Source organism: Cyprinodon tularosa, unplaced genomic scaffold (assembly GCF_016077235.1).
Source record: "Cyprinodon tularosa strain WSP-4 unplaced genomic scaffold, ASM1607723v1 ctg221, whole genome shotgun sequence".
NCBI classification, from domain to species: Eukaryota; Metazoa; Chordata; class Actinopteri; order Cyprinodontiformes; family Cyprinodontidae; genus Cyprinodon; species Cyprinodon tularosa.
The window spans coordinates 377841-395830 of NW_024038824.1; the positions used below are offsets into that span (position 1 = coordinate 377841).

The following is a 17990-nucleotide window of genomic DNA, read 5'->3' on the forward strand; positions in this document are numbered from 1 at the left end:
GAGTTCTCTATCCCCCATAAATGTAGATTCAACTCATTTAAGTGTGATGAAGCGTTGAGCCACTAAATGGATTGAAAGAATGAAAAAAAAGTAAAATTGTAAAAAAAAAAAAGGTCTAAAAACACTGAAATCTTCTCTTAGTCTAAACAAAAACGTAAGAGAGTTTCATGCGGATTCTTTGCCTGAAACTCTTTCATTTGTGTTAGTATGAGGGAAGCTAAAAGTGGCTGATTGTTTCAGTTACATTTAAAAACCAGCTTATATTTCATGCTGATAATCAGCGTGTCAGAGAGACGGAATGAAACTCCTCATCAGAGTTATTTGAGGGGAAACTGAGCCCCTTCAACCCCTTTTCCTGCCCCTCACTCTCAGTCAGAAAGGTCAACAGGTAACCCTCAACTGCCTGGAGCTTCGCCTCGCTCCCCTTCCTATGATCATCAAAAGCAGCAGCTGCTCTTTGAATTACCATTCATCTGCTGCTGCATTGTCCTGCAGTCAGCCGGGGAGGAGGAGACTGTCTGCACCGTCGAAAACAGTGAAACCTGAGGAAGACGAGGAGAACCCTGCAACCAAAACATGTCACCTGTGACAGAAGAGCTACAAAAGGCTGAGACTTTGGCGACATGGTGCGAGGGTCTAACCTCACTTGTTTACAGTTATGTCCAAGTTTTTAAGTGCAACGGCTTTTTTTTATTGATGTCGGTTTTAATCTACCAGGACAGTCCTATTAAAATACTTTAATACAATTTGGGTAGAAAAAAATCTGAATAAAAAATATTTAAAAATAAAACCAAACAATAAAAATCCCCAACAGAATCAGGTTAAAAGCTTAATCATTGCTTCACTTAAGATTCAGATGGAAATGTTGTTCACTTGTTTCCTCTTTTGATGTCCATGTGAGTACCTCCAAACCTGCACCAGTAAGAAAAAAAGCTCTAATTCTGGTTTTGCTAAAGTCTGGCCCATAAAACTTCTAACTTGATCAGAATGAATTTCTGTATTATAATTGGTACACATCTGATGTTTAGGTGTTTTGGGAGCCCAAAGGTTCTTATTTCTTCATAAATTAAAGAACATATGGTTTAATTTGGACTGCTCAGTGACGCAGTGGGAGCACTGTTGCCTTGCAGCAAGAATGCTCTGGGTTCGATTTCCAGCCTGGGGTCTTTCTGCATGGAGTTTGCACGTTCTCTCTGAGCATGCGTGGTTTCTCGCTGGGTACTACGGCTTCCTCCCAGAGTTATAGAAATACATGACTGTCAGGTTGATTAGCTTCTCTAGATTCTCCTTAAGTGTGAGTGTGTGTGTGCTTTGTTGTTTGTCTCTGTGTTGCCCTGTGATGGACTGGCGACCTGTCCAGGGTGTACCCTAGGGGTGTGCAAAATAATCGTCATGATGATGCATCGTGATTCTAATTTTCGTGATCTACTGCATCGATTCTTGACGCAAAGTATCGATTATTAATTTTAAAAAAATGAATACATAAAATTGCATGAATGGTTGGCGAACATCAGCCAAAAACAAGTGTAATACAACTTCCAGTCCAGTAGATGTCGCTGCGGATGTGTTGACGCACGCTGCCCTGTGTCACAAGCATTTCCGGCCGCAGGATACTGCACTGAGTCATTCAAAAACAAAACATAGAGGAGATTGAGAAACTTCGTCCGGCTCCATCACATTTCAAATCCGATGTTTGGAAGCATTTTGGTTTTAAAAACAAAGGTAAAAATGAAGTTGATATGACGCACGCAATTTGCAAACACTGCTACACAAGAATTAAATACTGTGGGAACACAACAAACCTAAAAACACACATGCAGAGGGGCCATCCAGAAAATCAAGAGCCGAAGATGTTTTCATTTCATTGAGTTAAAGGACCACGGAGGCCATGATAATCCTTATTTTGTTATTTTTAGTTTTATAAATCCTAAGCACTTTTTGTCAATGTGTCCACTCCAGCAATAGTAATATTTGTGTCCAGTTACAGTAATATTTGTTTTCATGGCAATACCTCCAAAAGTCATTTACCGGTAAATAAATACACCTATGTATGAATTCAGTTGCTTTCAGTTATTTATCAATTTGAAGACACTACCCAGATCATACTCAGCCAGTCAGCCACTGGTAATTGCTGTTTTTTTTTTAACAGTGTTCAGTGAAAGTATTGCAATGCATCGCAATAATTCAAGTATCATGATGCATCGTGATAGAATCGCATCGTGGCATGTGAATCGTGATTCGAATCGAATCGTGACTTCTTTGGCAATACCCACCCCTAGTGTACCCCGCCTCTCGCCCGCAGACAGCTGGAGATAGGACTCCTCGCAAACCCAGAAGGGATCAAGCGTGACAGAAAATGGATGGATGAGTTTAATTAATGAAAATGCATGCCACAGCAGCGCTGGTTTTGAACAGAGACTGATGGCTCTGAACTATCCATTTGCTGGGACTTCAGAGTGTAAACTTGGGGATCATTAACTGCAGCAGCCAGCAGGTCTAACAGACTCCCTGAGATAAGAATGCCTTAATCGGACAGTAATTCTTCGGGACAATACCTCAGCTCAACATGAGCCTAAATCCTTCAGCGAGCACATTTGCAGGCCGGCCGGCTGCTGCTGGCCAACTGCACAGGAAGTCTTTGTTAAAGCTGTCAGCAACAGAGGCGATGAGGAGAGTAAATCCTCCTAAACTGCTCCTGAAGATTACTGTTTGTTGGTGTGAATCCCGACACAATGGTTAACCTGACACAAAACCTGAAACCTTAAATTGTGTTTAAACAGAAACAGATCAAACTGATTGGGTTACATTCAGTTTACTTACAGTGTGATAGTTCACAGCACAAAAAGATATCCAAATTATCTCTAATTAAAGGAAACTTATTTGATCAAATTAACTTCAATACATACAACTTCCACTGAAAACTGGAGAATGTAAAATAATTGAACCAACTTACTGACTTAAACAGGGTTTACATGGAGTCCGTCCATCTGAGCTTAAACAGGCAAATTCAAAATGACACATCGCAGTACACCGAACATTTATTAAACTCACTGAAGTTAATGAGGATTTTGAGAATTTGAGCATTGCAAAGCTCCCATTGCCTCAGTTTTAATTTTCAGACTAACTATATAGATCATCTTTTTGTTTAGATTCTGCTTTATGCACATTAATGAAATTCGATCAAATCATACAGGCAGACTGATTAAATTTTTCAATCTATCTGATTGCATTCAGAAATTGACTAAATAGTATGCTTTTTTTTATAGAATATGATGTCAATTTATTGCCAAGTGATATTATTTAGGAACTAGTCTTTCCATCCTCTTCACATTTTATACTTCACACCTTAGGTCACAAAGGCTTTCAGAAAATATAACACAAATAAACTAAACTGAAATATACCTTTATGAAAAGCTCAATAATTCATCAAAAATAATTCATCAAAATATGTTTTATCTGCTGATAAAAATCAATTACATGGACCTCTATAGGCCTAGAATGGAAAATTAGGTTATGATCCAAGAATTTCTGTCGGTTGTCAGAATATCCACAACATAAAATTTTTTAAATCTTATAATGAGAATGTTAATTAAAACTTCTAAAAGTTGTGATTAAAAGCTGTGAACTGGTAAAATAATCTAAATCTGATATAAAAATAGCAAGAAATATATGCAAAAAAATAAATTTTATATGAAAAAAAAACCTTTTTTCCCCTGTCAATCTGCTCAATCCAGAGCTCCTCAAGTGGAACATTTTGTTTCACCTAATTTAGTTTCATAAATAATCTTTAAGGAACTTTTGCCAATCCGAATATTTATTGAATAATCAAAAAAATAATCAACAGATTAATAGATTTGCAAAATAATCGTTAGCTGCAGCCCTACTTTTAATTGAAGAAATTAAACAGAAAACATGACATTTGGATTTTATTACTGAACGGGGTCTGTTGAGTTTATGAGTAAATAACACAAAGTTTATTTGAATATACTGGAGCTCCTCCTGCTCTCGGCCTGAGCCCATTAGTTTTGTTAATGAACATCATCAGGTTAACAGTTTATCCAATTCTGCATCAAATCCATATCTAATATCTTCTTTATGATTTCACATACCCAAAACATGCATGAAAGGTAAATCTCTGACCCCAACTCCATATGTCCTTCACCTTCCCTTCTAGATCCACTGTTTTGAAAACACTGATCAAAGACATGAGGCAGAACCAGACAAGCTTAAAGGGATTTTCAGCATCTTGAGCTGATCCTAAATTATAGAAGAGATGGTTTTAAGCCTCTCCTTGCCTCTAAGTTGTGGGAAAGATACATTTTTACATACATGATGGTAAAACTCTGCAGGGAAATGGCAAAAGTGTGTTTTATAAAAAAAAGTCCAAGACCAAAGTAATCAGATTAACGTATGTGGAATCTAGCAAAACCAATAAAATAGTGGAAGCATGATGTGGAACGGCAGGAGCTCTGGGTCTTGTGACAGGCTGCTTTCTGACTTTTACACGTTAGTCGAAGTAAATCAAGTTAGCCTCATGGTTCTGTTCCCACTTCTTAAATATGTTAATTCTTAAAGAAGGTCAAACACCATCAGTAGTTTGATTTTAGGCCAACATTTTTAAAGACAAAGAAAGTGTCTGTGGGGAACCTGCAGTTCAGGCCAAAGAGGAGACAGAACTGATCACTGATCTCTCTTTAATAAGAGGGTCACACTAACAAAAATATGGAAAAACAGCGACCTGAGGCACACAATGCTTAAATCAGCTACCAATGTTTCCAAATACTTTAAATTAGATCCCGAACAAATGACAGATATATCTTCTTACCTCTAGATCCCCTTAAAGTGTACTTATTTCAATTTGTTCTGTTCCAATGAGTTGTTTGAAAGCTGATGTGGTAATTTACTACAATGAATACTTCACTGAACTTAAACTCAGAAAATTCTGAATGAATGTAATCCTTCAAAAAAGCATATGAGAAAGAGCAACATCCTTATTCAGTTGTAGATAAAGCGAAAAGAAAAAAGCAAAAAAACTGCAGGGAGGTGGAGAACATCCAACTAGACAGAAGCAAATTCACTTTTCTTCTACTAATCCTGAATCGTGAAAAGTCTTAATTATCAGCAGCAGTAGAGGATAAATGCTGTAAAATCCCTCAGATATAATCACTTATTAACCATATAAATACTAAGTTGAGCCTCTAGAAGTAAAGATCTCATTGGGATATAAATTGATTAAAAAAGTTCATAGATGTGTTGGGACCAGAACAGGTCAGATAGTTGCAATAAATGGCAACAGCATAATTTTTTTCAAATTTTAATCTCTAGAAAATTGAAAAAAATAGAAATATCCTGTCCAGGGGTGCCGTGCAACTGGTCTTTGCATTTGTTACTTCAAGGCTGGACTACTGTACTTCTTTACAAACAGGAAGTGCACAATCTGTAGTTAGCTGATCAAAAATACTGCAGCCAGCTTTCTGATAAAAATAAAAAGAAGATCATATCCTCTCCTATCTTAACTCCACTTCGTTGGCTTCCTGTTAAAACCAGAATAGAATTTAAAATCCTTCTTCTCCGCTATAGGTCTAAATAATCAAGCCCCATCTTATATCAGGGATCTGATCATTTTTTATGCTCCTAACAGAGCACTTCACTCTCAATCTGCAGGTTTATAAGTGGTTCCTAGAATTTCTAAAAGTAGAATGGGAGGCAGATCTTTTAGTTATCAGGCTCCTCTCCTGTGGAACCAACTACCATTTTTAGTCCATGAGGCAAACAACCTGTCTACTTTTAAGGGTAGGCTTAAAACTTTCCTTTTTGATTAAGCCTATAGTTATAGTGGCTCAGGTTATCCTGAGCTATCTCTATGCTGAGCTCTAAGCCCCATTTACACTACCCTTTTGAAACCGTGCCAAGAATGTCTCAAGTACTGTAACAGAAATAACCATTAAGTGTAAATGGTACGCAGAACTGAACCGGACCACCGCAGACACAACCGAACCACAATAACATGGTACTAGTTCATCAGTAGGTAGCACGGTTCAGTTCTGCCTCGGTTATTAGATAACAAAGAGCGCATGTGCAGACCGCATCATCTAGTCAGCCGCTATATTAATGAAACTTCAGACATTCATAAAAACTTCCTTCATGTGCCGCCATGTTGATTTGCTTGCTTACCTCTAGAGAGCAGTAGTACCGTAGATCATCACTGGGAGGCGAGGAACCACACTACCATGGTGTGTAAACGGTCTTAAGGAATAGAACTCAGCACTGTTAACTGATCCAAGCTCGGCAGAGATCGGTTTTCAGAAGGTAGTGTGAAAGAGGTTACAGTTATGCTGCTATAGGCTTAGACTGCTGGAGGACATAGGGACCTCTTTTTATCACTCTGTTTCATTCTATCTTCTCCCTTTCTGCAGAATTTGTAAGGTTCTATTCATAACTTTCTGTTCTCTCTGCTTTTTCTCGTCATAGTAACCGAATCTGGTCTCTTCCTGTTTGGCTATGACATCATCCTGGAGGGAAATATCGACTGGGCTACTGTCATCAACATTTATAGATCACAGAGTTGGGCCTATGTTTAGTCCTGTTCCAGTCTTAGACACAGCTATGAACTCAGCTTTTACTTTGACTAAATATATGATCTCTCCATCTCTTTTGACGTGAAAACAGGTTTCAGGCTTGTCTACAGTACGTGTCTACTAAGCGTTAAGATTCTGTCATTTTCCATTTCATCAGAGGGGAACATGAGACAATATTCACAAAGATTTCAGAGAAAGTTATAAATATGTTTGTGTGTTTTTACCTGGCCGTAGTCTGTGGCAAAGACAACAACACCTCCAGAACAGGAAGACACGGTGCTGGGAAGGAACTGCTCATCCTCCCGTAACCACACTCGATCACCCTGAAAATAACAACAGCATTTTAAAACAAAGATAAACCAGTTTACAGTTTTGGTGTAAAATGACTGATCAATTCAGACCCAGAAATATTGAAAAAACAAAACAAAACAGTGATGAAGGTTTAAAATAACACATCACATGTAATGTCCCTGTGATTAGATTTCCCAAGGCTGGAGCCTTTGATAAGGCTGACCAGATTACATGTGGTTGCCATAGTATTACCAAGGCACCGACCTCCAACCAGATGGAGGGATTCTACATGAAGAATCGGACGGTGTTGGGTTTCTGTCTTCCCTGTACCTTCAACCCCTCATACAGCTGTATTGAAGCCCCTCAGCAGAGCAGGAGCTAAAACAACTTCATACCTGCTGATCCCTCTACTTCCCTGCTCCTAATGTAATAGACTTTTAGGCCAACATGTAATGTTTGTGTCACGTTAGTACTTAATTCCAAGAGTTTGAGAGGAAATTCTGAATGTAACTATTGGTTTGGAAGATTTTGGTTGTTTCTTTTCTCATTTTAAATTCAGTTGTGTAAATAAAACAGCTTCTGACAGCTAAATGATTGATGCGTGTGCCTGTTTGGTTGTATTTTAGTGTAAACAGTAATTACAGCAGCACTCAGACATTTTTCAGTTAAAGCAACCAGAGTAAAATACCCTTTAGATGGACCTTTTCCCTAATGGCATGGCCACATGTGCTTCGGTTCCTCATCGTGAGCGGTTAATACTAATGGGAAAAACACTCGCTGTGCTTTGCTTAGACCTGCCAGCCAGGCAGCCGGGGGGCACCTGGCTGGGAGGAAAGTTAGCAGATGAATGCTCATAGCGTAAAATACACAGAGAGAGAGTAAAGCTCAGGTTTGCAGAGTCAGCAGCAGATCAGAGGGGCTTTGTCAGTTGTTCGAACCCCCCCTCCGCTTCTGTTGAGGGAGGCGGCACGATTAAAAGGATCTCCTGGAGAGAAATAAATGTGATGCTCAAAGGAAACTCGTAAAAGGACTGAACGCTTGATCCCGACTTTTATACAAGAAGTTAAAAAGGCAAATGGCAGGTCATTTATTTGGGTTTGTTTAGCAACTGCAACAGGTACCTGGATTTTTTCTTTCCTTTGATACATGAAGCAAAAAATGAATTGCCTCAAGGGAAAAGGTGAATACATCCTCTAATCTTTTACTGCATATAAGAGGGAAAGTAGCAGCTAAAGCTGCTTTAAAATCATCACCAGCACCTCAAGGTGCAGAGGTATTGGCTCTATACTGATCAGCAGCCAGTACTCCAACAGGGAAAGACGTCAGCAATGACAGGCTGAGCGTATCAATTTAAAACCAAATTAGTTAGTCTGAAAACCAAAATCTTCAGTTGAAACATCACCTGTCAATTTACATTGAGATCAGAGCATAAATTGCTCTGAAAAATCAAAAACCTCAAGAGCCCCAGTTAGCATTCCTAACAGGGTAGTTAGGACAGGAATGATTGAAGAGTGGTGTGTTTATAGGGATTAAAGCAAATTCCCCTAATGGCAGCAAAGCATAGGTTTGCCAAGTTGCATATGAATAAACCCCAAGACTTCTGGAGCATAGTTTCTGGTATAGATGTTTGGCCATAATCATAAGAATCATGTTTAGAAGAAAGAAACAAGTATTTCAGAAAAGATAAGTTGAAGGTTGGTCCAGCGTTCAGAGCAGAAATTAGTCCTAGTCTACTCTGCTGCTATCTTTGGTATCAATATAATCACAGATGGCTGATAAAAATATGTTTAAGTTTACAGCATTACTGGAGCATCTTTTCTGTAGTTATCTGAACACAGTCATCACAAAGACTTCATATGGAATAATGTTTGTAAAGGACATCAAAAAAACCTCATTGTGTTGACAAAGGCTTATGGTTGTCTAATGACCCATAAAGGAACCAAACAAAGAAAGATGATCCATCGGGGAGGCCTGAACTGTTTACCAACTGAAACCATACGGACATTCCTGATGTGCACCGGCAAAGGAATCCGATGTGACCATAAGATCTAAAAGAAAAGGAGAGAGAAGGTCTTCCCTCCTCCCTTCATCAACACATGCTCATTCTGTTTGTGGACTCCATGAGCCGCCAACCCCCGTCTGATGCAGAGAGGTGGAACATCGTCTCACTCTGCTCCCTTGACTAATCTACTCAGCCCTCTCTTCTGTTCCTCTGCACAGTTTAATCCACCAGGAGACTTTCAAAACATGGCTCTGGGCCAAATGTCTGCGCTTCACCTCCCCTCCCTCATTCATCACCACTGATTGCCTGGACTCTTACATCAAAGTTCTTGTTTGGAGTTAATGATGAACTGAACATGAAGAGAAGCCAAGTTGCACCTCAACGTTAATGGATAAAAATCCCCATTAAGGAGATCAGATCTAAACAAAAAAGAAAAAAAAAAAAGCTGCAAAGTGAGCGACTCCATCAATGGCGGTTGATCCATAGATGATCAACATTTCTTCTGACAAGTTAATTCAGGATAAACATTGAAGCCAAACAGTGATCCAATTAACGTTGAATTTCCATATTTGTTTTGTGATGATATGCATGCTCAAACATGGATCAAATAGGTTTTAACAGATTAAAGGGGAATTTTCATGCAAAAGATGCTTTAGTTGAAATTCAGGCCTGTGCTTTAAAGTAACACTGTAAGACTTGTATCCACTAGGGGAGCAAGTCCTGTAACATCTAGGTAAAGGGAACATGGAAAGCATCTGGCAATAGAGAAATCTCCCTTTTTTTTTTAAATCTGAAAGCAGATATTACTTTGGACCAACAGACTGAGAAGCTATGCAGTTACTTGTGAAGACAAACCCACATTTACCGCTCTAGAATACATTCAACATCAGATAACCAAAATATATGCAATCGGACAAGTTTAATATCTGCTTTTATTGGGCGGACTTTAACAACAACAACTGTAAGCTTAGTTCGCTCTCTTGCTCAGCGGGAGCTCAGACTGCCTGAACGCAGCACGCTGGGTCACATGACTCAGTCAGTGATGGATCTGAGCCTTCCAAGTTATGTAGCCAATTATATTAGCTGTATATTGAGCGAAAAATCATTTAATATACATGCTGAATTAAGCAAATACTTTGGTCAAACAATACATAGTGTAGCTAAATACACTTGATAAGATTTCATGAATTATTGTAGACTAACGAGTGCTTAAGAAAACTGAAGTATTTAAATCATGTTTATTTTGATACATAAAGTCTGGATTTTATTTTGAATTAGATCAGATTTCAGCTTTCAGTGCTTTAAAGTGCATCATACTGATTTCAAAAAGCAGAGTTGTGTCGGTGTCTTAGATTAAAAATTAGTGGGCAAATTGTTGCCTACGTCTAAATATTGCTAAATATTGTAGTTTTTTTGTTATTCTGTTTTCCAGATTATTTTCACTTTTTGTGTAAATATGAGCTGCAGACAGAAGAATCATGTGTTTTTTTTTTTTTTTTTTTTTTACAAATGAAGCTAAGTTTAACTGTTAACGTGATTGTGACTGTAGTAATGGTGTTTATTTTACCAGTTACTGAAAGCAGATTTAATAACAATTTTATTATCACAAAAAATGTATTTTCTGTCACTTGGACATAGAGAACAACTGGTCTACATTTTGCCCTTTTAGCTGCAGTTCTGACTGCAGTTTAGCACAGAAAAAAGCAACTTAATGGTGTATAAAACCATTTAGTAATGATGCTGTTGACAGAAAACCAATATGAAATGCTGGCCAACAGACACCAGAACTGTAAAAATACTTTAAATAAGCCAACAGTAGACATTAGGGAGGAAAATGGAGCACTTCATGATGGATTCTGACAAATAGTCAATAAAACTCCCATTGCCACTCCCTTTTGCTCTTGCAGAGTAACAGCTGCAGCCTCAAGTCTTTTGCTCTTTTTAGACCTTACACTGTCATCCAGCTGTAGGTGACCTGATCCCATCTGATTTAATGTAAATAGGGGTGTGAAAGTGTTGAGAACCAAGATGCTTCAGAATACCTCCATGTTGTTGTTGACAGAATAACACTATGTCAATTTGGCCACGAGAGGGACAGCTACATCCAATCTTATTATGCAGGGTTAGACCCTTTAGTAACGGTTGTCTCTAAAGCTGTCTGCTGCAAGAAGTTGGATTTTAATGCCATATCAACAAAAAAAAAAAGTTGGACAAAGAGGTCATGAAAAAATGGTTTGAAATGGCATTAAACGTAAAATGATAGCATGTATCAGCTTTTCTGCAGATAAAACAAACATACCGGAGGAGGGCTTTATCTGAGCTGTTGTCAACCCCAGCATAAGATGTCATTTAAACTCTAACCAGGCTGGGAGCTGTGGATCAAGGCCCAGCTGTTGCACCATTAAAGACCTCAGAGACTCCCCTTCCAGCTGAAAGCGTCTAACACCAAGTCTGATACGCTGAACTAAGACAGGGGTGGTTGTGAAGTAAAGACCAGACTCATTCAGTAAGGTCATTGGATGTTGCCAGGCTGAAAAACCTCCCTCTGTTTAAACAGGATCCATAAAGAAGTTTTGTTTGCTTTATTTAAACAGTTCCCATGCAGTTGTACGGACCCACCCACAGTGTGCACCTCACTTCCACGTCTTTCCTAAACAACATGCTTCTATTATCCAGGGAGAGACTCCTTTCTGGCCCTAATCTCCACACTGACACCTCCTCCCTGCAGGAGCCAAAACACCAACATGAACCTGCCGCCCTAAAGGCAGAGGGAGTAGAACTGAAGCAGTGACCCATCGCCTGCGTGTGTTTTCCCCTCGTAACCCGGACATGTGTGGCTGATGCGTTCTCTGCAGGGTGCATGAGGGGGGGAGCTGGGAGACGGTGGATCTGTTGTGCTGGGAGCGTTCGTACGCCATCAGGGTAGGGAATGAGCAGCTGTCTTGTCTGAGCAATTCCACTTCCTCTCAAGCAACAAACTGAGTCTTGTGCTCGACAACAGCCATCCTTTCTATCAGGAGAAAGAAGGGAAGATTTTTTTTTTTTATATTCACATTAAAACCGCGACTTTGTTCAACTTAAGTCAAGTTCTGTGACTGCATCTCTTTGATTCTGTATTCACTATAAAATGTAATAATTTATGTTCTCTCTGCTTACAATCAGAGCCCAGAGTCACTGCTGCTGAGCTTTAACCTCATCTGCACCAGCTGTGCTGCCAAACATACACATCTCCAACAGCTGCAGCCCTCCTCCACCATATATTTCCATCTGAAGCTGCTACACAGGTTTATGCATTCAATGTGTGAGAATTTGCTGAGCTAAATTAATTAATATAAATTCTAAGTCATGAGCAAATCTTTATTTCAGCTAATAACTTTCAAAACAGAAAAGAGGCAGAAATGAAGATCTATAAAGATGTACTATCACACAACATAGAGGTTCTTCATCCCTTTTTAAATCCTCCCTTGAAAAAGATTTTCAGTTCAATTTACAACACATGTCATCCCAAGGCACTTTTCAGAGACAATACTGTGATATTGGTTAGGGAAACCAGTTGATTGCATGAGCCTGCTGCAACAACCTTGGCTTGGATTTTGCAGTTGACTCTTCAGCAATCCCTCACACCAAGTATGCATGCAGCAACATTGGAGAGGAAAAACTCAGTTTTAACAGGAAGAAACCTCCAGCAACTTCACTCCTCAGCCTTCAGCCCAAAGGAACAAGCCTTTCATGATCTCATTTTTTATATACATCAGGCATTCCTTTAGTATTTATCACTGTTTTATCTGTAATGGTATTAATGGTATATGAAGATATGATTAAATGGTATATTATGGTGGTTATGAAGAGCAAGTTAGTGAAAAAACAGCCCCATGAAGAGCATTTCTCAGGTCAATGGAAAAAATCATTGAACTTTTAAACAACATACAAATTGCTATGTGATATGGGAATCAAGGGTTGCACATCACCCTGAATGCACCAGCCCTATGATAAAACAGAGTGGCAGGAAAATGCGGTAAATTTGTTTTTTCTTCTTCTAAATGGATGGGGAATTTGTCATGCATCCATCTTCAAACCTTAAGGGGAAGCCTGAGCCCTGTGATTAAAGTGCTGCTTGACTCTTTCAAGTGGAACAAAGAAGGAGCAAGACGATCACTGATGTTTATCTGGTGTCTGAGAGGCATCTTCACTCAGTGTATCTATTCTAAATCTGTGGGCAGGTGTGCAGTCTTCCTCTGAGCTTCACTGATCCGCAGGGCTTGAAACCTCTTCAGAAGAAGACATGTTTAAGCAAACCCTCAAAGACAAATTAATTCCACTGGCATCTCACATGGCCAGGAATACTGAACAATACTCACCCTGAAGTATGTTTTTCTATGTTAAATGTCTTTATTTTGACTCTCCATGACTTGAACCTTCAATTAGCTTGTGCTTCAGCAGCTAATCAAACCATCTGCAGCTTCTGTAAAGCTATCCATTAACAATGCTTTCAGCCAGTCGATAAATATTGCAGCAATCTACATGCTTTGTACTCTAACAACCCAACAAAGTCATCAGCCATTTTATTTTCTTGAATATTTTTTTTTGAACAGTTGGCCAATGAACAACGCTATAAAAGACAAACAAACACCTGGCAGGTTTTTCCATCAGATGTGGGATACAGACAGATGTTTTGGGCTTTTTTTCTGAGTGGAAGGCCTCCTTCAGCCTATAGGGGGCTGTATTTTGCTTGTGCGTGTCGGTTTGCTTTCCAGGGATAAGTGGTGGATCAATCATTGTGTCAAATCAATTATTAACTGATTCTTTTTATAGCCAGGGTTAAAAGTGACCAACTGTCAAACCTCCTCTGCTTTCTTTCTGCGTCTTTTGAATTTGCCTCGTTAATGTTTAAGTTACAAAACATTTCAGTCAGTTGCAATGATCTATCTATATTTACCGTTCACGCCTAATAATTTTTTGTTATAAGGAGCTTTTGTTACAGTTGTACAGTTATCACTAACAGCAAATACCAAAAAGTTTTTTTTTATATATTGCAAATTAAATAAAGGTCTTTTAAGCATCATTTGGTTCAAAATGAGCACTTTAAGTGATTTCTAACTGACTTTCAAACAGTCCCAAAACTTTTTTAAAAAACTTAATGTATTCAATGCAATTTATGCGAAAAGTATAAAACTGCACCCTAAAAAAAAAAGACCCGCCCAAAAAAAACTATGAGGAAGTCCATGAGTGCAAACTGACCGTGACTATTTATGCATGCAGTACAGACCAATCAGAGCTTTAGAGGGAGCCAATCAGAAGGACTCACCCAGGTTTAAAACTCTGAAAACGCTTATCAATGTGAGGGCAAATGCCAACATATGAATAAACATTATTAAACAGAGGACGACAAGCAAACATAGAAAGAAAAAACTATTATTGTCTGGTGGGATCAGATTTTCTTTCTGCTGTTTGTTCTATGAACATGTTTTCATAATAAAATCTTTCTAAATGAACAAATACATCTTACAGGCCCTTTTTTGTATCAGAATTATGCAGCAGTGCACACTCAGTTACATATAAGCAGGCAGAGACAATTAAATTACTACATTTGACAAACCAGGAAGATTTACCGCATAGATTTTTTCCCCTCAAGTGATTTAATGGAGTTTATATTTACATTTCTCTTTTGAAAGCTCCAAATATCAGCTCTTTCTAGTAGGGTTGTCACGATACTAAACTTTTCAACTCGATACCGATACTAAGGAAAATATTCGATACTCGATACCATTTTCGATACCACAAGGATAACATTTCAACAGAAATATTTTGATTAATAATTAAAATACAATAAATAAATACAATAAACAATAAGAACAACATTTTGAGGTTGTTTGCTGTGCACAGTATTTAGCAAGCTTGATAAAAAACTTACAAAATTAAAATTAAGTGTTCCTTCCTTGGCTATGCTTTGCACACATAACAATGACACTAGCCAAACCAGTTAAGAAACAAAAATAATTCTCAGCAGCTGCACCTCTTACAAAAAAAAGTTTGAAACTCAAAAGTGCGTTGAATTATTCGATCACACAGTTTTCAGAAAGTGCATTTTCCTCTATTCTGCACTTTAGATGAATGACTGTTTAGGTGCGACTGGTACTCGATACTTTTGAAAATGAGTATTGTATCCGGATACAACGTTTCAGTATCGATACTTTTTTGAGTATCGATACTTTTGACAACCCTACTTTCTAGTAGCTGCATAGTGTCCTAAAATGATTTCAAAAGTCAAAGTGTAGCAATGGTAATCAGGACTTTTTTTTATATCAGTGCACATAAAATAATCAAATTGTTTGCATTGGAAGCAACAAAATTTGGTTCAACCTACACTCTGTTTTCATTAGGCAGTTTAAAGCTTTAAAGGTCTAAATTTGAAATGTTGGAAACTTTACCACGTTTCCTAACTTCAGATCCAAAATGTTTTGTTCAAACTCTGTTGGTATAAATTGCCATCTTAGTGTTTAAATCCATAAAAGCAACACAGGATAAGCATAATTAGCAAAACCCAATGATTTCCCTCTGAATGTTTAAGTATTTGCACAGTAGATTCTTACTGAGTGACTCCCAAACAAACATGAGCAGAGGCAATGCTTCAGGCAACACAGTAATTTAGCATATTAGCATACATGAGAGCTGCATTTTTAAGAATACTTCATAACCTCGGATCATAGTCAAATAAACACATCGATAGCGAGACATTTAATGGTTCAATTTAGCACATGGGAAAAAAAAACTTATTGACTAACTTAATAATTTTTTAATTTTAAATTATTTCCCCATCTTTACCATGTTTTTATTATTAAATTCCTGCCTGGATTTAATCAAAAACAAAATACATCTCAATGGGATTTGTCAGGTTTTTTATACAGCTGCCTTGAGTTATGTTGTTTTTTTCTTGATGTGTAAAATCAGAAAATGTTTCTCTAATTTGAATGATGCTCTCGGTTATTAGTTGCGGCTCAGACAAAAAAGCTTGGGTAAAGTTCTTCTTACATTCTGTTTACCTGTAAAAATCTCATATCTACTGGAGTTTATGTACATTTTATGCAATTTGATCATTTTAAACTTTTTTTACATCAGAATGAAACACTCAAGTTCTCGCCACCCTTAATGTAATATTTGGAGGAAATCAGAACAAGGCAAGAATTTTGGAGCTCCTGAGGCGGAGGCTCCCTAATAGTGAATATACTTAATCTGTCAAAATAAAAGCTGCCTGTACTTCAGCTCCTCCTTATTTTGTTTCCAGACTTTAATGCATCTTAATTAGACGTTGCAAAGCTTCCCACCAGACAGCTCAGGCAGCAGCATCATATAATATCAAAACCCTATAAGTAAAGTCTGAGGCCTCCGAGACATTTTGGATGTCAAGCGGTATTTCTTCCAAACTGTTGCATCTGCAGAATGATGTATTACAGCGACGGATGAGGAGTATGGGTGAGTTGATTTATTATCCGTTCATCTGCAGTTTCCTAAAGCAGAAGAGGGGAGAATCGCTTTGGATCGGTCTGTGAGAAACGCACAGAAAACAACGTTCCAGTAATTCCAGGGAAACACTGTTTTCTTGTTATTAACTAAAACCATGTGATGTAGCAGTGGTGCAGCTACTACCAGCTTGTTTTCAGACAGTTTTTCTTTAATCGAATCGTCTCATTTTCTTTTAATTTTTTTCTAATTAAAGGAATCAGGGAAGCATCCCTGATGAAGAAAATAACTCCTCCTAAAGTTGATCCTATATCAGCAAGTGTTTAAAGCTGTTTTATTTTGAAGGTTTTTGCTTAAAAGCAAAATTTAAATGGATAAAACAGGTAAATCCTTTGTTGGTGTTCCCAAAGTGGAGAGGCAGTTTCTGGGCTGATTGAGGAAGATAATGATGATGATGATGATGGTAAAGGTATTAAAGCACAGGGATGCTGTAGCTGTCAATACATGACCAGGATAGACTGGGACTGACTGCAGTCATAAAACACAGCCGACCAGTCGACAGCAGCCGGCCAGAAAAGCGAGGAGTCGCTGATTAAACCCAGCCAAAAATGAGGATTATTAGCTTTTTATGGGCTGTAATAATCGGACGGCAGAAGCTGTTTTATGAGGCCTTTACAGAAGAACTGCACACATGTACCTGCTTACTTGACCTGAGTTAAGATGTTTGGGTCAATTTAGCTCCTGCTGACTGCAGAATTTACTTCAACAGACCCAACAGTGGCATCTTTATGATGGTTGATGAAGCATGTCAGCATGCCTTCATTTTTACAACAATAAAAATAGATGGAAACTTGTGATTAAGCAGGTTACATCTGCAATTAAACTTGATTTCTATAATATAACTAATGGGGATAACTGTGGATAATATAGATGGGTAGCTTTTTATTAAAGTTGGCAGCAGGAAATAATACACAAAAAACTTATTTGATGCATTCCAACAACGTCAAAGGACATCATATCAAATGTAAGAAAAATAAAAAAAAATAGAGAGTAAAACCTCTATTGATGAGGCTGACCTTGAATGACCTCATTCAATGAGGCACATTCTGCAGTTTCTGAGTAGACACTTTAAAGAGAACGACTGAGGAGGTCCAAATATCAGTCCCTTTAAACCCATCTTTGTTAATGTTATGGCGACCTGAAAGTACATGCAGTATGTTTATGCAGAAATAAAGAGAAATAAAAAGAAAGATCTTAAAGGTCTGCAGGAGAACAGCTATGAAAAAGTTGATCCTTACAACTTTTTTGCTTTGAGCAAAAAGCCCTGATTACAGATCAGACCAGGAGGCCAAATGCCAGGTGTTCAAATCACAGCGTAACTGACCCAGGTTTAATCACCTGAGCTGTGGTTGGACCTTGTAACCACATGTCCAAGCTGATTGGATTGTTCTCACCACGGTCCTCATTTCAAACTATGTTAGCCCTAACAGCGAAAAAGAAATTATACATAAACACTGGAGTCAAAAGTCTTTCCTTTAAAGGAAAGTGTTAAACTGAGGTTAAATCCAACAAACAACTCAGCTTCACATGGAAACATCAGCTGAATCCGAACAAAAGGTAATTCTCTCTGAAACCCTCTTTCCAGAAGGTTCCAGCTCCCA

The 17990-nt window shown here is 38.2% G+C and overlaps 1 protein-coding gene across 1 annotated transcript in view; it reads right to left on the reverse strand.

The window, feature by feature from the left end:
- Positions 1-17990, reverse strand: part of myo10 (myosin X) — a 128653-nt gene that overhangs the window by 78468 nt on the left and 32195 nt on the right. Inside the window, exon 2 of the mRNA XM_038286165.1 lies at positions 6803-6901. Within this exon, the coding sequence (XP_038142093.1) occupies positions 6803-6901 (99 nt within the window). The remainder of the gene's footprint in view (positions 1-6802; positions 6902-17990) is intronic.